Here is a 24,487-nt window from a genome sequence, read left to right on the forward strand (position 1 = left end):
AATAAATGAACAAGTACAAATGATAGGTTCTACCACCAATATTCTTATACCATGTTTCATCAATTTAAATGTTTACCTTTAAGTATTATATAAAATAATGTATATCTTACAATCAGCAGACTCTTTGAATCAATGAGAAATAATCATCTCAAACTAAGACCAGTTCGACATAAAAGTGTACTGAACAATAATGGACACTTGAGTGTGAAGTGTCAAAGTAAGTGTAGTCCAGACTGAACAGTCCAAAAACAGTGGGATCAATTATAGATTTAAAGGCCAAAAATAATAACAATAATAAAGTCCAAAAGAACTTTGATGGCAGTGGGGAATGGTCACTGGAAGCATCTCAAGAATATAGAGATTTCTTAAAAATGGGGACCTCAACTGATCTTTTTTGTTCTCCAAGTTCCAGTTCTATGTTATGTAAGAAAGAATGGTGGTATCTTCCCTCTGAAGTATCAAAAAGTAAAGGAAAGCCCAACCCATCCAACATTTCCAGTGATTCCTACCCAGAGGTAGAGAGTTGAATCAGATGTCCTCTGGAGAACCCTCCTAGATCCAGGATTCCATATCTAAAATGGGAAACCTGATTGGCTGCTGCTCACCTGATTAACTAGAGAAACTTACTATGCATTGACATTATTGAATCAAGAACTCATTCAACAGTAGTTTGCTTACTTCCTTCTCTAGCCAAGCTTCCTTCTCCTGTTTCCCCATTTTTTGTCACTTCCCCTCTCCCCAAATATACTCACACATGTGCATACATGCAGTCATTTAAAGGTAAATTAATCTCTCTTCTCTATTCTCAAGTTAAGTAATCTAAAAATCTACTTCCTCCAGGAAATGCTACATGTCTGCTAGGGAACAGGGACAGAGAATAATCATACACCAAGCAGAACCTTTAATAAGGACCTTCTCCTTGACTTCTTCCTTCAAAATGCTGTCCCAAGAGGTAAAATAACCCAAAAACAATTCTAGTTTGCTGCAAGTAATGGGTGAAAATCTGACGAGGATCAGGATATTTGCAGGGTCTCAAAGACTGTCCTCACAAATTTCTTATTAATTACAGAAGAAAACCAATAACCACTCAGTGGAAGAATCTAGCAAACACCACCATAACCCAGTGATCAAAGCTAATGTCACCATGAAAGGAACACACAGACACCATGGGCCTCCTTGTTGTGATATATTGAAAAGGATACACATTGCTTAGGTAGGATTCCTACTAAAAATACATAATCTTGATCCAGTCATGAGGAAACATCAGACTAACCCAAACTGAGAGACCTTCAACAAAATGATCCTTTATTCTTCAAATACGCCAAAGTCATGAAAGACTTAAGAAAAGATTACAAATCAAAAGAGCCTAAAGATATATAACAACCCTAAATTGTAACACAAGACTTATTGGAACCACTGAAATTCCAATATGGATTCTAGAATAGATAATGGCAGTACTAAATTTCCCAGTTTTGAAAATCACACTGTAGGAAAAATCCTTGTTTTTGGAAAACACACACTCAGGTATTTAAAGATAAAAAGCATGATGCCTGCCACATTTTCCTAAATGGTTCAATAATAATAATATATTTGTGTATGTGGGGAGAGAGAGAGAGAGAGAGAGAGAAAATGACAGAGCATATGCAGTAAAATGTGAACAACCAATGAATCTCAGTCCCAACAATATGGGAGTCCTTTGAATTACTTTCACAGTTCTCCTGTAAGTTTGAAATGACATCAAAATAAAAAGTAAAAAATATGTAAAACTAATTTCTCCTCATTTCACAGGCATCATTTATCCCAGGCCCTGGCCTCTAAGTAGCAATGTCCGATTTTTTCATTTCCACAAGCCATCATGTTAGAAAACAGAAAAACATCCACCCCTTGTCTCTCAACACATGCAGCCTTTCCTTTGATTTCAGGATAGAAACTACAAGTGAGCAAAGTAATCACTGAAAGTAATTATCTGAGCATAAAACAATTAGTATGACAACCACAGAGAGAAAGTTAATAGCCATTTACGTGACTACTCACTTGTAAACACACTAGCAGGGAAACTCAGCCAACTCCGCTCTCTGCTCTCAGTAATTACGAGTCTTAAATCAAAGTTACAAGGCAGGGCAAGCAGTAGGGGCTATGTATATTTTGAGGGAGGCTCCAAAAACAAGCATAAAGATGTTCCTGGAAGCTGTTCTGGAAGGAGCAAAGGAAACCTTGATCACTTCTCGAGGTATTGGAATAGGTTGGAAGGGAAGGGGAAATGGGCATTCTTTCCTGGCCATCGTTGAAAGAAGGGGAAACCATCTAGGAAAATATTACACTGTGTAGAATTTACTTCAAAATACATCATCATATAAAGTGTGAGAGGATGTGTCTCACTCGACTGAACCTCTAATGCAGGTGCTAGCCAGGACAGCCCAGGTGTTCAGCTGGCACTCTATTCAGAAAGCCCGTGCTCACAGGTGGCATCTCTGCTTTGCTTATCTCTGTCGACAAGCACAGCTTGGTTAATTAGCATAGAGTGTCAGAAATGGATTTTCATGGGTAAAAATAATGGCCTGTTGACTAGCATAGCAAATGCTAGAAAAGGGCTCTCACTTGGCAAAATTAGAGGCATTCAAATAATGTAGATTGGCTTGACCTATTTCAGACATACTCCTATCCTGGCTTATAAATATCCAAGGAGGCCTGTACCCCTTGTCCTAGGGATGACGCCTCAGGCTAAACCCCTAAACGGCCCCATGTCTAGCTGAGTCTCTGGATTCTATCTCCCTGACACTGTTTATAAAGGTGACAACAAAGTTTTGCCTCTAGAATTGAGGGTTTTGCCTGGAGTGAATCTTTCATGCATGGAGATGGTCAGAGACTACAAAAGAACAAGTTGGGACACTTGGAACACATAGTATGAACCATTATTTTTCACACTTGTTAATAAATGTCACTTACTTCAAAACCTCAGAGGCTATCGAAAAGAACTGTGCATGGCTGAATTGGCTTAGGTCATCATGCAACAGATGAATGAGGTATATGGTCCTGCACAAACACAGGGGCAGAGGAACACGGGCCTTTTTGTTAATGATCTCTACCTTAACGCCACTGCAGTCTGACGATATATGCCATGTGACCTCAATGCCTAAAAATCACTGGAGCTTGTTTTAAGGGCTAGAATATGGTCTAGCTCAGTAAATGGCCCATGTGCACATGAAAAGAATGTGTTAAAAAAAAAAAAAAAGAAAAGAAAAGAATGTGTTTGCTGCAGTTTGGGTGCAGTGTTCTTTGAATACCAATATCAAATATTCATAATGTTCAAGGCTACTATATCCTTAACTGATCAGCTACTCATCCTGTCCATTATTGAGAGTTGAGATCCCTAGATATTGTGATTTTGTCTATTTCTCCTTTCTGTTTTGTTCATTTCTGCTCCATGTGTTTTTTCAGGTACACACAATCATAAATAGGGTCGTTGCATCTTCTTGAGGAGCTGGCTCCTTTATCAATACAAATATCCATACCTCTGATAATATTCCTTACTCTAAAGTCTATTTTGTCTGATATGGACATAGCCACTTCAGCTTCCTTTGGATTAGTGTTTGCCATATCTCTTTTCATCCTTCTACTTTTAACCTATCTGTGCCTTTATATTTGAAGGATGTTTGTAGTAGGCAGAACATAGTTACATGTTGCTTTTTTATACAATCTCACAATCTCTACCTCTTAACTTTGATGTTTCGCCCATTTATGCTTGATGTAATTACCAATATGCTTGGATTGAAGTATGCCATCTTGCTATTTTATTTTGTACTTGTTCAGAGTAACAATAGGGCTAACCTTTTTTCAGGGATTACTTGTCTGCTGTCTGATGTCTAGGAACAGTTATTAACATAAATTTTAATGCGGCCTGTATTTGTTTATGGCAGAAAAGCTAGTCTTATAGCAGGTACTCCATCATGGCCAGATGTAGAAGTAGGGCATCTGTGCTCTAAAGGTTTCTCAGGTGATTCTGGTGGTTGGAGAGGATAGGGATAGGCATTCCAAGCAGGGAGAATAGCATGGATTGAGGCATGCAGGGGTGAAAAAGCATAGTAATTCAGGGGTTTACAGGGAGCTGCGTGTGGCTGGAGTGAAGAGTATATGTGTGGGGGGGAGGTGTAGAATTGGGAATCTCTAATTCAAGGGTCATGGTTTAAATGGATAGTATAAAGGCACACAGAAGAAATGTGAGCTACTGGTTATTAGACAGTAGAGAATGCTGGGAGGTATGGGGAGCCAGAAAGCATAGGTTCCAATTGGAAACATTCATGTGTAATGTTTTTAAAACCTCTTCTGGCCCAAATTTTTTGAAATGTCTCCTGGCTGAAATCTCCTCCAGAGCCACCAATTTGCAACACCTGTGACTCTTCCTTAGCATGAAATGCCCAGATTTGAGCACCAGCTTCCATGGAGGACTGATGGCTCAAGGTCAGTGACACCATAATTACTCCCTATCCATACCCCGTGAGTTCATTAGTTCAGTTAAGACAAGCTCACATTTGAAAACCAATTGAGAGCTCATGTTTAGCTGTGTTCAACTCACTACCACCCCCTATTTCATTCACACAAATCCCTCCCACATCAGGTTTTCCTACTCCTGCACTGTATTTACATCCCTGACTTTACATTTATCACTATTAAATTTCACCTTGTTGGTTTGGGATCAGGGTTCTTCTTGTCAAGAACATTTTTTTTGTGTGTGTGAACGAAGTTTTTATTTACATACTGTATCTAGAAGCAGATACATAAATTCTTATACAATTAATTTCCAAAAATGTGCAAGAAATTACTATAATTTGTTTACTAACCAAAACACATAGTAAAATCAATGGACTTTGGATAATTCATTCTGTGGTGTTCTCAGTACAAATGGTACACACCTGATTTGAAACATACAGAAAAAGTGTAAACTACAGCAATCTGGATTGTAAGTATTAATTTCATGGCACTCCAACGACTATAAAATTTCTTTAACCCAACATGTATACTTATTACAAAATTCTATAAGAATTTTTCATCTCTGGATGTAGAGTTTGGATCACTTTTCAGAAACAGTAACTACACAGTCACCATGTTATGACTAATAAAAAGAATGTTTATTTAAAAAAAAAATCCTTGAATCTCGACTCTGTTATCTTTCAAGGTAACTACTTTTTCCAGATGTGTGCCGATGGAAAAGATGGTAAGTATGCCTCCTATTCTCAAGGACTGAGAGCTTAATGACTAGACAGCATGACACGACTCCACCTGGACTGATGCTGGCCAACAAGTGCTACCTCTGTTCTTCATAATCTCTACCCCCCGGGAGAACAGAGAACAGAGGAGAGGAAGCATAAACCAGTAAACCAGCTCTTAGAAAGTATCTTGGCAAAACTCCACGGTTGATGGTAAATTTGCAATCTGCTCATGGATTTTGCACAAATGTTCCCACGAATACTCTTGCTGCTCATTTCCACAGGTAACAGTGCTGAAAACGGAGAAGCTAGGGCCACCACAGAGCAGGACCGTGGGATCACTATTCACATCTGGCTTCCACTCAGCAGTCCTGCTGCAAATTAGCTGCGTGGCCTTGGGCTACTGAGCTGTCTTTCTTAAGCTTCTGATTACTCCTGTGAGATCTCCCTCTACAGCTTTGCCCTTTCTCCCACCCTGGCACCATCTCTCCCGCCAGAGACTCACCTATGCCCCATTTCCACAAGGCCTGGCATTGCCGTTGCTGTGACAGACTGACTTCTGGGAAAGGCAGTTAGGGGAACTTTATCCCTCAAATAACATTCTGCAGTGCAATCTTACCAGCTTCCTATTCAAACTCCTTCCCCATCACTTGAGCTGAGTATTTCATGCTGGCTTTATGATCTGATGCCTGCCTAATTTTCTTGCCTTACACCCCTCCTCCCCACACACGTAAACTCTTCACTCCAGCCACATGCAGCTCCCTGTAAACCCCTGAATTACTATGCTTTCTCACCTCTGCATGCCTCAATCCATGCTGTTCTCCCTGCCGGGAATGCCTATCCCCATCCTCTCCAACCAGCTTCCATCATGATTTGGAACTCAGCTCAGTCATGCATATTACCAGCATCCTCTAGTTTGGGAGCCCTCTGAGTTCCACTGCACATATCCTGTCTGGGCATCCATCACACATCCTTATATACTAGCTGACTCATCTTCTCACCAAGTTGACTAGAAGCTCCTCGAAGGCCAGGATTTTTCATTATTACTGTCGTCATTATTTATTCCTATTACAGTGTAGGTGTTAGAACCACTGAGTGTTTTGAACAATGAGGAAATCGATAGCAAGCCAAGTGCCAGCACATGGTTCAGTTGCCTACCTCCCCCACAGGCCAGGCCAGGCCTACAAGCTCAGCCCTTGTCACGGTGCCCTGAACTCAGACCTAGGCTCCTGGGACTGCATCACAACTAGATTCTAAATGTCTGACCATGCAGTGTGACTCTGCAGGCATTCACTCAATTCTCCAGCCTCTGTCTAAACCTTCTCTCTAAGCAGGACAAGTTAAATGGAAGAAATCTCCGCTCACAACTGCCTCACAACCAAGGAGGAGCCACACTCCCAGATGTGCTGCCCAAGAGAGATCCTCTGGTGCCCAGAATCCAAGAAGTCAGGGAAGCCTCTGGAAAAACACCAGTTGGAAAATCCATCCCCAGCCAGCCCTCTCCAGGCCACTCTCCTGCAGAGTTTGAAGTCTACAACCCACTGGTTGTTTACTTTCCTACCCCTGAGTTAGGGGCATCTGCAATTTAATTTGAGCCCATGGACAGAAATGACTGTTCTCTGTTAGAGTTGCAAGAGCATAAGTGACTTTCTAGGCTGAGCTCTGTGTGGCATTCCCCAACAGCACCCCTGCCCTGAGCCAATGAATACCTTCTATCAACCTTCCAAAATCCCCTCTGGCAGGCCACGATGGGGGTCACTCGTCTCCAAGTCTGGAAGATGTCACTAGGGGTGAATGGATACAGAGCAGCTGGGATGGACTGGTAAGGAAAGTAGATGGAAGAAAGAAGAAAGCCTGATGGTTACTGGAGGAAGGAGAAGGGGAAAGTGCAGGGGGACCAGAGAACTTTAGAGGGAGATACCCACAGCCATGAAGGCTGAAGATCACTAACTCAAGCCCTGGGAGGGGGTGGGAAGGACTCAGGAGGGCACTGATGGGTTCTGAAACATCTTGCCAGGAGTCAGGCTCTAAATGAGTGGTAAACAGATCTGCCTGGGCACACCCACTCCTCCTCACTACCCATGAAAAGAATAAAGTAGGGCAAGGGTGACTTGGGTCCTTCAGAATCACTCTCACACAATCTGTCTGCTTCTACTACCATCATTCTTCTTAGAGATACTTCCTGAAAGTATCTTCACCTCCGCATAAACACACCAACTGCCTCCTGCCCACGACTGGGCCCCTGAGGACGAAAGGCCAACACCGAGGGAGGGGATAATGGACAGCAGAGAATCCTGGTCAGGGGACTGGGCATGTTCCCAGCCCATTCACCACGGGGGGCCCCACTGCACATCTCATCTATCCTCACTGCTCACTGGTCCTGCCCAGGGGTTCACTGGCAATTACTATCATCTTTCACAGACCGAGCATGGCTGCCTCTTTGCCCCATGTTCATATTCATCACCCATCGTACCGATAAACACACACACACACACCACTGCTTTATGTTATTCGATGTGCATACACGCAGATAAGAGCCAGAGTTACCATGGAGAGCAAAGCTTTGAAGGGCGGTGTCCCTTGGCAACAAGGTAGAGGGCCTTCCATTCTTCTTCCACACTCATGTGTGGCCACACACACACACCTAATTCCCATGCACCAACCCCACTAAAATAACTCAACGCCATTTGGAGCAGTGGTCTGGCCTTCCCAGAGTCAGCCAGCCCCCATGCCAGGTCTCCTGCCATGCAGCTGCCATCCACTCCCCAGGCCAGCAGCCTCTGAGATGCCACGCAGACTTTTCCACCCGTCCAAAGCTTCTTAAGTGCCTCTGATATACACCATGTGTCCCAACAGGAAAACACACACTCATCAACTCCACAAAATGCTCCAGATGTGATCAAAGCTGGAGAGGCAAAATAAAACAGAGATGGGGGTGTTTGGGAAAATGGAGAGGAAGAGAGAAATCCAAGGGTGTGGTAACAGGGGTTCCCTAGGTGGTGGTGAGTGAATGGGTGGAGTTTAGAACTGGGATCCAGACTCCTGGGCTCCAATCTCTACTTCAAATTGCCTCCTTGTGAGACCTGGGGGGCCCTGCCCCCAGACCAGCTTCAGACTTGAGATTCTATCTACAGAGCCTAGAAAGTTGGCCCTGGAAGTGATACTATAGGTCACCTGGCCCAACCCCCCTACTATTAGGTGAGGAAGGTAGCAGTAAGTCAACCTGCCTAGAGGATCACCACTATCTCTAACCCCACACACCCTTTTACCTCCCAGGTCACCACTGTCCATATTAAATGTCAGCAGGTGACAAAAGCACAAATTAATGATTCCTTATCTAAAAGTAGCCTCAGACATGATACCTCTGTCCCTCTGCCCCATTAAATCTGTTAGAGGATTTGGGTTCCTTTTTTATAAAGTGAGAGAATGGCTTTCAAAGACCTCCCCAAATCTAAAATTGTCCTCATGATCTTCAGCATACTCCCTTAATGAACCAGATTTGTTTTATTCCAAAAGATCTAGAGTCCCTTCATCATCCCATCTAACATCTGAACACATTGGTCCACTGTTCCCCACCATCGCCTCGAGGGCCCTTTCAGGAGGCAGCCCCTGTGTCTCACCAACATCTTCCTTCCTCAGGGTGTAACAAAAACAGTTAAGATAAATGGGCTCTAAAGTTTTACTGCCTGAGATCTGGAGCAAGTGACTTATCCACCGTGTTGCAGTATCCTCCTCTTGACAACAGGGATGATGACTGTCCAAACTTTACAGGGTTACCATGAAGATTCAAGCAGATCATACATACAACAGACATGGTAAAACAGGTGCACAGTGAGCATGGGGATTGATGCTGTTAGTAATGGTCATCACCATGCCCACTGACACAGCTACCATTGGGGAACAGGGACACTACAAGTAGTAAAATCTGTGAGTTAGTTAGGACATGGAGGGAGGGAACAGAAAAGAGACTCTGAACTTGGCATCAAACCACCCAGAGCATCATGTCCTCTTAGAAGGACAGAAGATACCCAGGAGCAGAAGCTGCTTTTCTCCCAGATATCCTCTACCCTGCCCCCAGGCCCTCCAACCTGTCTGGCACAAAACAAGAAAGCTCTTTCTAGTGCCCCACAAGGAAGAATATCAAGTCCTTTAAAAGTAAAAGCCAACTGGATCATGTAAGTGCCACCCACACAAGTGCACCCATATAAGCCAAACCCTTCCAGGATGTACTTTTTTCCTTAGGATAAATTCCAAAATCCTCAACCAGCCTACAAGATCCTCTAGCCCCTGACACCTGCCACTGTCACTCCCCTCAGTGCAGACCTAATGCTCCTGCACCCCAGGCACCCTCTCCCAACAGTGCAGCAGTATACCCAGTGGCGAAGAGACCTGACTCTGGAGCCAGACTTGGGAACCCAATGCTTACCTCTGACTTACTAGCTGTGTGAGCTTGGGTGACTCAACAATCCTTTGTGTTTTGGTATCTTCTCTATAAAGTGACTATAATAGTATCTATCTCCAAAGGTTGTTGTAAGCCAGCAAATGCAAAGAGCTGAAGCAGTCCCTACCAGCACAGGAAGTGCCATATAATATTAGCTACTGTCATTACTCCATTCACCTTTGTCTGGCTTATCTTTGGTTTTACTCATGTATCAAATCTGAGTTCAAACTTACTTCCTTAGGGATTCCTTCTCCAACTACATTGGATTATCCTGTATCTTTGTCCCCATTATATTCCACGCTCCTATACTGTAAACCATGTCACCCTTAAAATTAACTATGCATTATCAGTGCTCCCTGCTAGATCGCAAGCTCCATGACATCAACCTAGCATGGACCACAGGTTCAGATATTCCTGGGACAGTCCTGGTTTACATTGCTGTCTCTGTGTGGTAGGTTAAATTGGCGTTCAGCAAATATGAACTCCTCTTTCCTTAAGTAAGAGTGTACTTCCCAGAAACATGGATTTGTCCTTGGCCATGTGACTTCTCTGGTCAGTGGAACACTAGAGAATGTGATGTCAGTGATACTCTAAGAGGTACTGTTTGTTTCCATTCCTTTGCTTGTGCTCTTATGATGCATCATGAGAGGAACATGTTCCAACTAGCTTCTGATCTAAGGATAATGTACAGACTTATGAAGACCTGAACACAGTCTGGAGCCTAGAGCCAAGCCCAGCCAACCCTTAGCCTGAAGCAGAGCTTTTCCACTCAGCCTAAAGACACATGTCTTATTTGTCTAGCTAAATAAATGACTGCTGTTGTAAGCTACTGACTCTGGGATAGTTTGTTATGCAGCATTATTATGACAATAGCTGACTAGTACAGTCAGCATAATTATTAATTGTACTCATCATCACTGTCAAAAGTGTTCCAGGTTAGATGATAAATTATCTCATCACCCAAAGTCAGTTCATATCTATTTTTATCACTTTAACTCCAGTGCCTAAAACAGTGCCTGGCACAATGAACATGCTGTATAAAACTAAACTGAATTACACGGTCTCTGAAATCTCTTTCCCAAAACATGGAGTCTTCTTTCCAACTGCACGGTTAGATGCTAAACCTTCAGAGAAGGGCTAATATAGCCAAAGGAAGATATGGTCTCACAAGATTTGATAGAAAGATGTCAAGCCTTCAGAGAAGTGCTAGTATCCCCAAGGGAGATATGATGTCACAGGACTTGAGAAAGAGGGGAAACAGACCATGGAATAAGCATGGGGAATGACCAAAGTGAAAGGACATTCTTGGGGAATAATGTACATCAGATTTATCAGGTGGGGTTTCCAGGTGGTGGGAGTGCTCACGAGTGGGGCAAAGAGACACCCTTGGCATGGTTCTTCTCTCAACTGAGCAGCTTACCTTTCCTAATTAAAGGTTGAGGAGTACACAGAGTATCAACCCAAGGAAATACAGTCATTTTGTTATTGCTAACGGCTGGAAATCAGTAATTGTCCCTACCTTCGTCCAGATTAAAATGCCCAAATACAAAGCTGAAACTCCAATCCTCCAATCCCCTTTCTGTCTCTTTGTGTTCAATTGAACATGGATTCTACGAAAGAAACTGATGAGGCCTGACCCAACAACCCTGGGGCCTGTGCCCTCAAGGAGGGTTCTCCTGAGTCCCTTCAATGGGCTGGGTGAGCCAGGCTAAGTACCACATCTTCCACAGCCTGAGTCAACCACTGCACCAGGGGCAGACAGCAGTCCTTGGCTGTTAGCCAACTACTCATATCTCTGAATACCTTGCCATAATCCCAAAGGTACTGGAGGACAGCAATCTCCCAGGCAGGGAATCTTGAAGTTTTTTGTTTTGTTTTGTTTTGTTTTTGTTTCTTGCTTATGTCTGTGACTTCCAGACCCACAAAATGCTGTGGTTTTCCGTTTCTAAAACAGAGGCATGTCCCTCTGCGAAAAGCCCAGGCGTGTCAGGCTAATTAAATTTAGCTATCTTGTGGTTGTTGTTGTAACGTGTGATCCGCCAATGTTATTCAACGTGTTAAGACGTTTTCTGTTTATGTTGGTTACATACCCATGTGGTGTGGGTGGAGAACATCACTCAAGGGAATATCATTAGCAGGAACGGGGAGCTCAAGGGTTCCAGAGACACGTGGTGAGACAGTGGCTCCCGGGATCAAACAGTTGGGCCGTATCCATGGTAACTTATCCACATGCTAGTCCTCTCACTCTTTCTAAGGCAAGATCAATCCCTTAGATCTACCTGAGGTCCTTGACTCCCACAGACAGGCTTGCACCTGCCACAGCCAGCCGAGAGGCTTTGTCGGGGAGGACAGATTCCCCTTTCTCTGTCAGGCAGAGAGATCACACCAGGTCCAAAGGGGCTGAATGACTTGCCCAAAGTTTCCCAAGAGAGTAGGCGAGAAGCCGTCTGCTCTCACCTCATAGCTAGGAGCACACAAGTTCCCAAACCACTATAAGCTGTTTTGCCACCTGCCTAAATTCCAGAGAAATCGCTTGACAGTTGGTTGTCCCCTGTCCTGACCCCTTTGCCTGGGCTCTCTTTCCTCACTGTTTCAAATGTCTCCTCCAACCACTGCCTATAACCCTCTGCTTGCTTCTCAGCCCCTCCTCGGCCCCAGCCACACTTGGGTCTCTACCAGTCAGCCTCTCTGACCAAGAATGCTTTCACCCAGGTCCCGTAAATCTCCCAACCACAATTCTTTTCTCTTTCAAATCTCTGCTTTCTACTCCAAACTCACCTGTCCCATAAGTTGCCTTTTTCTCTCACAAACCATACTAAATCAAGTTACTACCCCTTTGAAACCTTCTACAACCTGGCCCTGGCACACTGACAGATCGCTGTGAGTGTCAGCCACCCGCTTATAAGTATACTACTTAGAGCTCTGTGACCTCCATCAGCAGCGTTCTACTGGTAGCACCTTGTGTCCCGCCATGACACTTCGAGCTTCCTGTTCCCTGCCTTCTTTTAGCTTTGACACCAATCCCAGGACAAAGCTCTTCATCCAGTAAACCCGTGAAGATCCATTCTCATGTTGTTAACAGACTCTCAGTTCTGTTTTAAGAAAAACCTTCGAGAGTCTGGGTTTCTGTGATCTGATGGTGTCATACTTACTCTGCTCCCATGTCTGAGGCCCCTAGAGCTTCAGAAACCCCACTTCACTCTCACTGGAAAACAAGAAGACATTCCCATGACAGAGGCAGAGCCTCCACAAAATCCCACATTGGACAGGAGCCAGACACTGGGACAGGCCACGGAAGAGTCTCCCCCAGAGCCCAGTGCAAACCAGTGGGGGTGTCTGTTGTGAAACCTACAACTGAGACCCCGCAATACAGTAGTGCCATGGAGAGAGCTACTAAGTTGACAAAAACAAGAAGTGACAGCTGACAACATGGAAGATGTCACAACAAAAAAACTATAAAAAGTGGAATTGAGAAATCAAAAACATGGCATTCTCTGCCTAACAGAGGCACAAATGATTCTATCCAGCTCAACAAGCTAAGAGTGGCCCATCATTCCTGCTATGCACAGGGGAATGCTCATGACAACAACCCCACTGTAAGGCAGAGGCTGACTATGGCCAGTGAGCTCCACTGACCAGAGTGGTACTGACCCCACACCAGTTTTCCCTCAGAGCTTAACATCAGATAGCTGGAAACCTAGCTTGCTCTGTGTAACCTTCAGCCACATGTTACAAGGGAAAAAAACAAAACAAAAAAACAATCATTTCTGGAGTCAGGTAGGCCTTGGTTTGAACCCCAGACAGGCTGGCTCTGTGGCTTATGGAAGCTCCTTGTCTCACCGAATTCAGTATCCTCATCTGTAAAATGGAGGTAAGAATACCCACTTTGCAGGATCATTGGGAGCCCACACACAAAGGTACATGGTTAAAATGCATTGATTTACTGTAAAAACAAAACAAACATAGTCTTATGATTATACAGTATTTGTCAAAACTCCTGAGCTGGAGAGCTATGCAAAATCCTGCCAGCTTAGGGAATATTATTGTTTTCCTCTAGAGAGTGGATAAATAATGCCTTTATTTAACCAAGACTATGTCCATCATCACAGTATTTGTGTGATACTTTATCACAGTCTTCAAAATAACATCGTGGGCCATGTGGAACAGGTCGTATAGTCCCTATTTCATAGCCAAGAAAACTGAGGTTCAGGAGAAAATGGCTTGTCCAGACATTACATCAACTGGAAACAAAGCTGGAGCTAAAAGAAAGTTCTTTTCATTCTTAACCCACTGCTCCTAGTCTACAGGAGTGTCCCTAAGCCAGGACTCAATGCATGCTCTATCCATCCTCTAACTTTGTAAGTGGCAGCCTCGCTCCCTCTCCATTTTCTTCCTGGATAGGGAGCTCTTATTTGTTTAAGATTGTCTTCAGATGCATCCTCTCCAAATCTCTGATCACATTCGCTTTTTCTTCCCTGAACTATTTCTAGTCTAGCTGAGCTTTCTTCCTTGGGTGTGATGACCTTAGACACACGTGAGGCTTTGCCATGATTTGGTAAGTGATGTGATCCTAAAAGTGGGTCTTGACAATTTCCAGGGTCTTCGAGTGCCATAACGCATCACATGGATATTCCCAGAAATAGTTATGGTCACCCCCAATAATCTTTGCCTTAGGCATAGCCAATTCACCTGAGCCCATCACCGTAGATAACTAGTTTGGGGGTCCCAGTTTCCTAGTTTCCCCTCATGATCTCTTCCATGTGCTATTTTTTACAGCCTCACAGTTGCTTTTTGCAAATTTCTCCACCAGCTTGTCCCTTCATTTCCCAGAAAAACTAGGGGTCATCTACAGGCTTAGAGGTCTGACCCTGACCTCGAGTTCATTTCCATGTGCCCGGCACTAGCATCTGATATATGGTCAATGGAAAATATGTGTTGGTTCCCCTACACCAGGTAAGGTGTGTAGAAGGACCCTGCTCTAAGTTTCCCAGGCCACTGAGCCCAGAAAAGAAGCATTGGGACGATGCTGCTGCTGAGCATCCCGTGTCACATGAGGACATGCAGAAAGGCCTGGGGAGTGTTATATATGTACAGAAAAAAAAAAAAAAAAAACACCTCAGGTACGTGAGAGCCGTTAGGGACACAAGAGTTCTTTTCCATTTTTTAAAGGACTGAGCTCCTGGAAGCTGAACTGGAATCAAAAGGAGGGAAACCAGCAAAGTTACTTCTCTGGTTCCATGACCTCCTAGTGGCTAGAAACGTCCAGCAGAGAAACAAGCTTCCCCTGAGGCAATGTGCTCTCTACTACAAGAAAAATCAAGCCAAGGCTGGGCATTTGCTAGATGAATATGCTGTGAGAGAGCAAGTCTCCATCCCTTCGCTCCAGGCCAGGCCTCAAGATGCTGACCCCTAAGTGCCATCCACCTCTCTGTGCCACGGTTTGGTACCGGTGGTTGTGGGTAACTGAGAGTTCGTTGCTCATGAGGGACCAAAGGGACGTGCAGTATATAGCTTGCCATATATTTTTAGAATAATAGCAGCCTCTCTTCCTCCCCAGGATGTTGGATAGAAAAGAATCAAGGAGGCAATGAGCTGTGAGCTGTACAGCCTGGTCCTACCTCAGTGCTGCCCATGGAATTCCGGGTGGGCCTGGGAAGTGTGTGTGTGTGTGTGTGTGTGTGTGTGTGTGTAGCTTCCTGGTGCTGGGGATCCACCATTTGTACCATAAGGCTGACATTCCAGGCAGAATGAAGAGTTTGATCTGAAACAGGAGCCACCATCCATGGAAGGCTGTTCTGAAACTTGAGAGGCTGCCCTACTATGACCAAGCCAGCCTCTGGGTACAGCCTAGAGTGGAGAACACTTTATTCCAACTCCTTATAGGTCACAGGCCACAGGCTTTCCCCCAGGAGGAGACGCTAGACTTAATAAACAGCCTAACTTATTTCCTCATCTGTAAAATGGGCCAGAATATAATAGCACAGAACATTACCATCCTTGTTTTGGCCCTGCCTTAATCTGCTACAGCCTGTTGTTCCATGTCTACTCTACCTCTCGACCTCTGGAAGGAAAAGGAACATTCTTCAGGCCCACAAGATGCTAATTCTTTCCAGCCTGCAAAATGCTTCCCAGCTAAATCCAATACTTCAAATGTTGGGACCCATGCAAACACCAGGGTCTAGTCCTATATTGCACCTCTCCTTGGCCTCCCCTCCCTTGGATCTAGCCTCACCAACTTCAACACTGGATTCTCTAACTCACAGGGCAGAATGAGGGACGTGGGCCAGATTGGCACAGAATCTACACAAGTCAACTTTTGACCTAAACCACTCATAATCAATAGTTGTGAAGGATCTGACTTTGGGTCAGTGGGATTTCTGGCCATTGATAGCGGGCTAAACAGTAAATCCATATATGGAGTAGCCCAAGCTGGCTATGAAGACACATTCATGGCCTTTAACCTCAGCTTTTCAGAAAGGAGCATTTCTAATTCAAGGGCCACCTCTTCCAGGAAGCCTTCCCTTATTCTGCTAGTAGCAATTACTCTTCATCTGTTGCCCTGCAGTATTAGGTTTGTACTTATGTTATAATCCTTATAAGCCCTCACTTCATCCTGCCTTGCATATGCCTACCTCCCTACATAACTGCTGGATTCACTTCACCTCCTCATGCTGCCTAGCACAAAGACTTGCTCACCATAAGCATCAGTAAATGCTTATACTGCATTGGACTGAACTGCCTTTATACATCCCAGAGAAGGATCAAGGAGGAGGCAGCAGGGCTCAGGAAATAATTAATCACAGGTTGATCAACATTTTTTTACTCTCCATTCCCTCCCCCAAACCAGCTGCAGCTGGTCCTCCCTGAGCCTGGCCTGCTGAGAAGCCTCCTAAGAAAGAATGTGGCTTCCTCTGTCTTCCTTCTGGAGGGATTTAGATGGGTCACATTTCAGGAGGGTAGAAGTGGGGCCCAGAGACCAAGAGGGAATGGATCAAATCACACAGCCTTCTAGAGGCTGTCCTGGAGAACTCTGGGGAGGACAAGGCCCTCTGTCTTATGTAGGAGGAGGGAAAGGCAGCTCCTATGATGCCAAGGCTCCAGACAGGCTCCCCACGGACTAGGATAGAAAGATCTGGGATTCTAAGGTGACAAAGATGTGTATGTAGCAAGGTGGGGACACAGGGCCACCCGTCTCATCAGATGAGGCCCAAAGGCTCCTGAGATGGTACAACCCCATAGAAATCACTCTCAAGCCACTGTGGAAGTGTTCATAACTGAAGGCTTCAAGCCAGGACATTTCTAAGAGAACTCCAGAGCTGCCACCTGGATGGGTTTCATGCCCAGGGCCTGATTTTTAGGAAGCCTCCCTCATGAAGTGGGCATTCCTGAAAGGGAATCACTCCTCTCCAGACTGTATTCCTGATTCCGTACAGCAAACGCTATGGTGCCCTCGTGTTATCCCCTGGGTGAATTCCCCAAAGCCAATGTGCTGCCATCATGCTAAGCTTAGGAGACTTCTGGACCTCCTCTCTTTCTCACACCATCATATGCAGCCCGTGGCCAGGGTTAAAAACAAAAATTTTGTAGATCAGCTTCAACACAGGAGCTAATCAGACTCAGATTTAAAACCTTTGTCTCATCCATATTAAAACCTTCCTGCTAAGAAAATCAGCCTGTGAGCAGACATTAATCTTAGTGAAAAGACAGGTCATGGCCCTGACTAATAGTGGGTCACATCTGTACAAATCCAAGAGGCCCCAAGTCCCCCGATTCCCCAGAAAATAAGACTGATTCCCTCCTAGGATATTAGGGAGTAAACCCAGAGCAGTATATAGGCAAAAAAAAATCTACTTTTCTGGCTGTGAGGACCCTCTCATGGCTCCTAAGGGACCAGAGGAGTCATTTACTTGCAGCTAAGGCATCATTTCATCCATTGTCTTGGTCATAAGCTGTGTTCCTGCCAGGGCACAAGTGCTGCTGGCTAGAAGTTGCCAGAGAGAACTACTGTGAGTGGCATCCTTGCTGGATACCTCCCTGGAGAACTTTCCAGGCAACGTTTACACACACACACACACACACACACACACTCAGCTCACGCCCCACCCAAGCTTTCTAGAGCAAAGATAGGATCCAGGGTTGGAGAGCCCTGTTGGGCTGGGAACCAGTCATCAGCAGACTCACAGTGCAGCCTGCTGGGCATGAATGAAGGTGCAGCAGCAGGAGGCAGGGGTGAAAGGTACAGGGAAGGGTGCCTTGCCTCCCCTCTGTCCACTTGCAACACCTAGGAAAGGAGCCTCAAACCCCAAACTGCAAGTTTAGGCTTGAAGGCCTGTGGAAGGGGAAAGACAGTTCTGGGGCTTTCAAAACGCAAACAGTTCTCCCCGCCCTCCCCACACTGCTCCACTGAGTTCCCAACTGCTCAATGCTTTAGAATGTTCCAAATGGTTGGCATAAGGGAGGAGCACTGGGAATCCACAGGAGGAACAGAAGCTCCGCACTGAAAATAAGGAGCTGAGTGTCCAAGGAAATAGGCGGGAATACCTCCTAGTAAGCTTTGTATCAATTATCATTTCTAACTTCTGTAAGACTCCCCTGCTTCTGCCAATCTTTCAACACAAACATATGGGTGCAATTTCTACATGCAGCACAAAGAGAGTATAGTCCACGTTAGTAAAGTAGCAACAGAACAGCACTGACCCGGTGTGGGGGCCGGTGACGGCTCAGGGAAGGCAGCCACCGGCTGGACTCCATGGGCCAGGTGGGTCCCGACAGGTGGCGGCAGGAAAGATGGAGAAGCCGCTGGAGAGAATGGGCAGTGAGAAGCACCCACAGGACCTGGCGTCAGGGCAGGCCGTGGGAAAGGAGAAAGGACAGCCGACAAAGAGGAGGAAGGAGGTGGCCTTGACAGAATCAGAAAAAGTGAGTTGGGCCATTTGGAAGGCAATTGTAACATGAGTTTCGGGTGGCACCTGCTGAGTGCGGGTAGCCGTGGCCCACACCCTGCACCCTGTTTTCTCCCTGTTCATGAACCCTCTAGCAATGTGTTCTTGCTTGCCACCTCGCTTACCCACCTATTACTCGGCTTGCCCCTAATGCCCCGGCCCTTCCCTCCCACCCACCCCCCAATTACTGTCACTTTTTCCTTCCAGCGGCTCCAGGTCAGAGTTTCTTATACCACTGGGTAGACAGCAGCCCCCCCGGAACCCCCCCCCCCGGCATACTATCCAGCCTCCCCTTCCCTTCCCCTCCAGCCAGCCTTCCAGAGATGCCTGAGGCTCCAGCCTTCCTCCCTTTTGGCCAAACCAGCCAGGCTGCTGGCCTCGCCCAGGGGCTATGGGAGCTCCCTGAGCCATCTGATGTGTGAGGAGCAGTGGACAGCCTCCAATTCTGCAGCACACCATGCCCCGTCTAGACAGATTTGAGCTCTGTGTCCTCAGGAACCGCCAGGCCCCAGAGCAGGGCTTTGCTCCAAAGGCAATTCTTCCACTGCAGGTGAGGCTGCTTTGGTGGCCAAAACTGAGTGCACATTGGAGCCATTTCCCACTTAGCTGGCAGCCAGTCACCTGAGGTCTCTGGGGGGGGACAGACAAGGCTCTCTGGTAGGGAGAGTTCTTATTTTTTAATCATATTTTTAAAAAACGAATGAGTAGTTGGAGAAAACAGGCGACAGAGTGGGTGGCCACTTGGGATGCAGAGAGGAAGATCAAAGCCCACCAAGCATGGAGGAAACAGCCTTGGTGTGGCCCAGAGAACAGTCTAGGTGGCCCATGCTTCATACAAGGCGGCCCAGGAATGGGAGGTGCAGGGTGAGGAAGCCTCAGTCACAGGCACCCCGTGGCCCTGCTCTGGACCCCAGCACTTCAGTTAACGGTCTTCAGCTGTAACAAACACCTGCCGTCAAGAGACGTCCAAACCGAGCTCCCAGTTCCCTGGGAGGGCCATCATATCTCTGGGTGGGAGGTGAACCTACCCAAACTGCGGCCCCCAGGCTGCTTTCTTCTTCCAAGAAGAAGCTGGAATTCCTCCCTCTGGACACAGTCCTTCTGGCTGCTGCCCCTCTCACAATCCCAGCCCAGGGCAATTAGCCAGGAACACTCTCTGTGTTTACCGGCTGATTAATTAGCTCATTATAAGAGCCACAAGTGACCGTGTGGCAGTGAGTCCATCATGTCAGTCATGGGCCAGAAGTCCCCATCTTTTCCAAATGAATATGGGCTACCAGGTTTCTTCACTGATCCCTTAGGTCAGTCTCCCATTTTTCCCCAAATTTGTGATAAGCAGGATCCTGAAGACCAGAGAGAGAATGTGGCTTTCCCAAAGAAGCAATAGCCCCTAGGTGGGCTCAGCCTCCGCTCTCAGCCCATGCTTTCCCACTGCACAGTGGTGCCTCCCAACATTCCAGCTGGGAAAGATGCTGGGCTCCAAGGGCCCACTGAGTTTCTGAAGCCCTCGACCCATTTAGACTAGTCAGACCTATAGCACTCTAGTAAGTTCTCTCAAAGGACTTTCATTAATCTTCTGTAGAAGCTAGGAAAACTCCCAAGGTACCAGGAGGGTGGCACTGAAGGGAGGGATCCCAAGACTCTGTTTCTTCTCCCTTCTAATGTGGAGAAACCAGAAAAAGCTGACATTCACTCTTAGACCAGCCAGCTTAGTCCTCATGTGATTTGCCAGGTCTTCCCTTCTCTTGGTCAACACCGTGGCATAACTTGGGCATAACCCAAGGATCTGCTTTACCCCATCCTCCAGGACAAATGTGAAGGACAATAGACGAGTGATAACTGCATACACACACACACACACACACACACACACACACATACACACGAGCAGGCAAGGAAAGAGACCATAGGCTGAAGACTTCAAGACAGAAGTCATGATATGTCAATTACATTATCTGCTGCCCCAAAACAGACCCTATTACCCACCCTCTGTCCTTGTGCTGCTTCCCCAGGCATCAGACATACAGCAGGATTATCACAGACCAGAAAAGCAGGTGCCTCTGTTTGGTCAGTAGACTGAATGCCAAGGGTTAAGAGGGTTGATGGGTATCTTTCAGGATTTGCAACTCTAGGGTCCTCCCAAGAGTGCCCCCCCACATCTTACCTGATGAGGTCAATAGGTTGAAACTTATAAAACACTCCATAGCGTGCCCATTCTTGATACAGCAACTAAACAAGAAAAAGAGGGAAACAGATTAGAGGTCGAGGGGACCATTTTTTCAGTCCACCTTAGCTAGTCAAACTTTTATACTCAAAGCCCAGCTTCTAGGAAAATTCTCACAAGACATCCAGGAGGAAGGTATCCAAAGGCAGGAGGCCACACAGGCTGACTTCCCTTCCCCACATAATAAAAGTGACCTTCACCACACTCCGGGGCAGTGCCTGCTACACCTGCCAGTTATAACCCCACATTTCACTCCCTCGCCTGGCTTAGTCCAGCAAAGCAGAGCCTGGCATTCCTTCATTCACTCCTTAAACAAGTACTTATTGAGCACCTACTACGTGCCAGACGCTGGAGACAGCTGTAAACCAAACAAAGTCATTGCTACCATAGATCTTATGCCGATGTATGGGGACAAACAGAAACACATCAACATACAAGATTTATAAATGCCATGAGGAAAACTAAATCAAGGCAAGGGAGCAGAACACCAAGGGCAGGGCAGTAGGGTAGGGTGCTATTTCAGGCAGATGGCAAAGGAAGGCCTCTCCAAGGTGACATTTGAGCTGAGACCTGAAGGAAGTAAAGGAACATGCCTGGCAGAAGCATGCTCTTCCTGTGCAAAGGCCCTGAGGAAGGCATGTGTGGTATGTCCTGGGGAAATAGGGAAGCCAGGTGGCTGGGGCAGCGTGAGCATGAGGAGAATAATCAGAGATAACATCAGAAGGTACCAAGGTGGCAGATCACTCAGGGGCATGCAGGCCATGCTAAAACCTTTGTACTGTGAAGGAAGCCAGGGAGAGATATGCAGCCATGAGGAGGAATGATCTGGTGTGGACTGGAGATCGCTCATGCCAGCTGCTGTATGGGGAAGAGACTGAGAGCTAGCACAGGAGCAGGGGTCTCTGTACTGGTCCAGGGGAGGTGAAGGCGGCCTTCAGCACCGAGGCAGCAGGTGATCATGATTATGTTTTAATGGTAGAGTAAGACTTAGTGTCAGATTGGATGTGGGGTGAGATGGAGGACTGGTCCTGAGGCACTGCGTAAATGGTGACACCATGTGCTGTGGAAAAGCCGGAGAGGAAGGATAGGACCAGGAGCTCAGTCTGGGTGCCCTGTAGGCATTCCAATGGGGCTACTGAGTAAGCAACTGGGTGTAAGCCTCTGGATTTCAAAGGAGTGTTTACCTCCTAACTTTACAAAGAAGATGTAAATTTGGGAGATGTCTGACAGGAAATGACTTGTAAGGTCATTAAACTATGGAGGCAATCGCCAAGGGAGAGGAAGTGGGTAAAGAAGAGGATGACAGTGGGGCCCCGGTGTGGCAACATTAAGAGACCAAGGAGATGATGAGCAGCAAAGGAGACAGAAGCGCAGCCAACGATGTGGAGAGCTAGCAGTGTGTGGTGTCCCAGAAGCCCCAGGACAACTGGTTTCAAAAAGAAGAAAATGACCAGCTGAGTCAAACACGGCTGATGGGTCAGGTCAGGTGAGAATGGAGAAGTGACCTCCAGATTCGGTGACTTTAAGGTCACTCATGACCTTGACAAGAGTGGTTTCTGTGCTGGTGTGGGGGCAACACCCCCACATTAAGCCATGTCATCTTGTGATGTTTGCACAGCAACTTTAGCAGAGCCAGCCCATGGACAAAACCTACGTGTCACTCTTGAACTAACCGCATTTCAGTTTCAAACACCTGGCCAGCGAGCTTCACAGATTATCCAAAGGTAAATGAAATAATTAGGCACCATCGGGGATCCCTGGGTGGCGCAGCGGTTTGGCGCCTGCCTTTGGCCCAGGGTGCGATCCTGGAGACCCGGGATCGAGTCCCACATCGGGCTCCCGGTGCATGGAGCCTGCTTCTCCCTCTGCCTGTGTCTCTGCCTCTCTCTCTCTCTCTCTCTGTGACTATCATAAATAAATAAAAATAAAATATATATATATATAAAATAATTAGGCACCATCAAGATACCCACATGAAAAAGGCATTAGCATGTAATAAATTCTCTGTCTAGAATTGACAGGTTTGCAATACACTGGCTATCCTGTTATGTTCTCTGTTCTCCTTACACACCACACGTCCTTACACATCACAGAGAATTCACAAGGAATTCTGTCCAGGAGAAGCAGCTCTAACTGGATATTTTGGATATCCAGTTGAACACCAGGAAGCCATCCTTTTCACTGAAGACCCTTTAAAGACATGATTTTTTCACAAACTGACATAGGAACTAGCATTCCTACTTCATGGGTGTAGACTCTTAATTGTGATACTATCTCCAGGTTCTCGGCAAAGCAGAGCCTGAAACTGCACGGACCCTGAGAGAGCAAACTGCAGCCACACGTGGCACCCCCTGCAAAGGAGGAAACCCAGACACAAAAGGGGGTTGTGTGACTGGCAGAGGAAGATGTGAATCCATGAGTTTGGATGCTGCTCCCTCCAGACAGGTGGCTCCTAACCGAATTCCAGCATGATCATTAAATCTCCTCCTCCCTTACACCTCAGGTGCTTCTGCTGCCCTGGGTCTCTATTCCCTCTCCTAGTGCAATCCCTGCACTCACCAGCACCCAGCTGTCACAGTGACATCATCCGTGGCCCACAGGGAGGCCCGTGTGCGTCAGGAGGTACGGGCAAGGACTCCCCTGAGGGCTGTGGGTCGTCACTGCCTGCCTCATAGGCTCTAACCTCCAGCTCCAGAATGGATTCCTCTCTGAGTCACATATCAAGCCAAAACCTGAACCTGAGAGCACCTATCTGCCACTGCCTGGGAGGGAAAAACTAAAAATGCTCTGAGAACCAGTAGGGTACAGTTGGCTCCGGCCCACACTGAGAGCTGTAAGGACATCTGGAGGTCCCGTTTTCAGTATAGTGCCCTCCAAGCACAAAGCTAGATTCTGTTTGTGGATACAGATGAGGCTGAGCCAAGAGAGCTGCGTGAGCTCAGTGAAGACAGGCTGTATGGGCACAGAGGATGTGACGGGGCAGGCCCTGTGAGGGAGCTGCCACTACAGAGCACCAAACCTGGGAAGGGACACGGCAGTTAGGGCCAAATGCTCTGCCCAAGCTGGCTCATGCCTCCCTGCAGGGGAAGCAAGGAAACAGGCGGGGAGCACTGTAGACCCTTCCCCATTCCTATAAATGTTCACTCACACATACTTAGAGACCAAGTGGGTCATGCTACTACAGCCCAGGCTGCAGTGTCCCAGAACAGACTAGCCATCAGGGTGGAGGGACGTATGCTCTGGAGCCTCTGCCCCACGGGGATTAGCGTGGTGGAGTAAAGTACAGGAAGACATCCACAGTATCTTGTAACAATCCCTTTAAATATGCAGTGTCTAGATACTGCTAATGCAGGTTTTAGCAAATCTACTTTCTCCCTCAGAGCCACACCATGTCCTCTTCACGACCGGCCAAGCCTGCGAATAGATTAGGGAAAGTCTGCAGCTCCCTCTCAATGGACAGTGCCTCATATCAGAGGCCCTGAATGGAATTCCAGACATGTCGGCCTGACCCCAAACCTTTAGGTAGCAATGACCCACAGGGACTCACCCCCCTGCCTGATGCATTGGGGCATTCAAGCAACCAGTTGGCTCCCTGGTGCTCACACTTGACAGTGGGTCAGTTGGTTTTAGTATTTTGTGAAACCATAAAAGAACCCAACTGTTGGGGCATCTGAGT

General features: G+C 46.5%; 1 protein-coding gene across 4 annotated transcripts in view; it reads right to left on the bottom strand.

Annotated features, from left to right (window-relative positions):
- The window catches only part of ANO2 (anoctamin 2), a 341,963-nt gene that overhangs the window by 192,212 nt on the left and 125,264 nt on the right, over window positions 1-24,487 (bottom strand). For all 4 annotated transcript variants that reach the window (XM_038576551.1, XM_038576553.1, XM_038576552.1 and 1 more), the window contains one exon: window positions 20,752-20,816. In XM_038576551.1, coding sequence (XP_038432479.1) covers window positions 20,752-20,816 — 65 coding nt within the window. The remainder of the gene's footprint in view (window positions 1-20,751; window positions 20,817-24,487) is intronic.

The sequence above is a fragment of the Canis lupus genome, chromosome 27 (assembly GCF_011100685.1).
Source record: "Canis lupus familiaris isolate Mischka breed German Shepherd chromosome 27, alternate assembly UU_Cfam_GSD_1.0, whole genome shotgun sequence".
In the NCBI taxonomy this organism is placed as follows: Eukaryota; Metazoa; Chordata; class Mammalia; order Carnivora; family Canidae; genus Canis; species Canis lupus.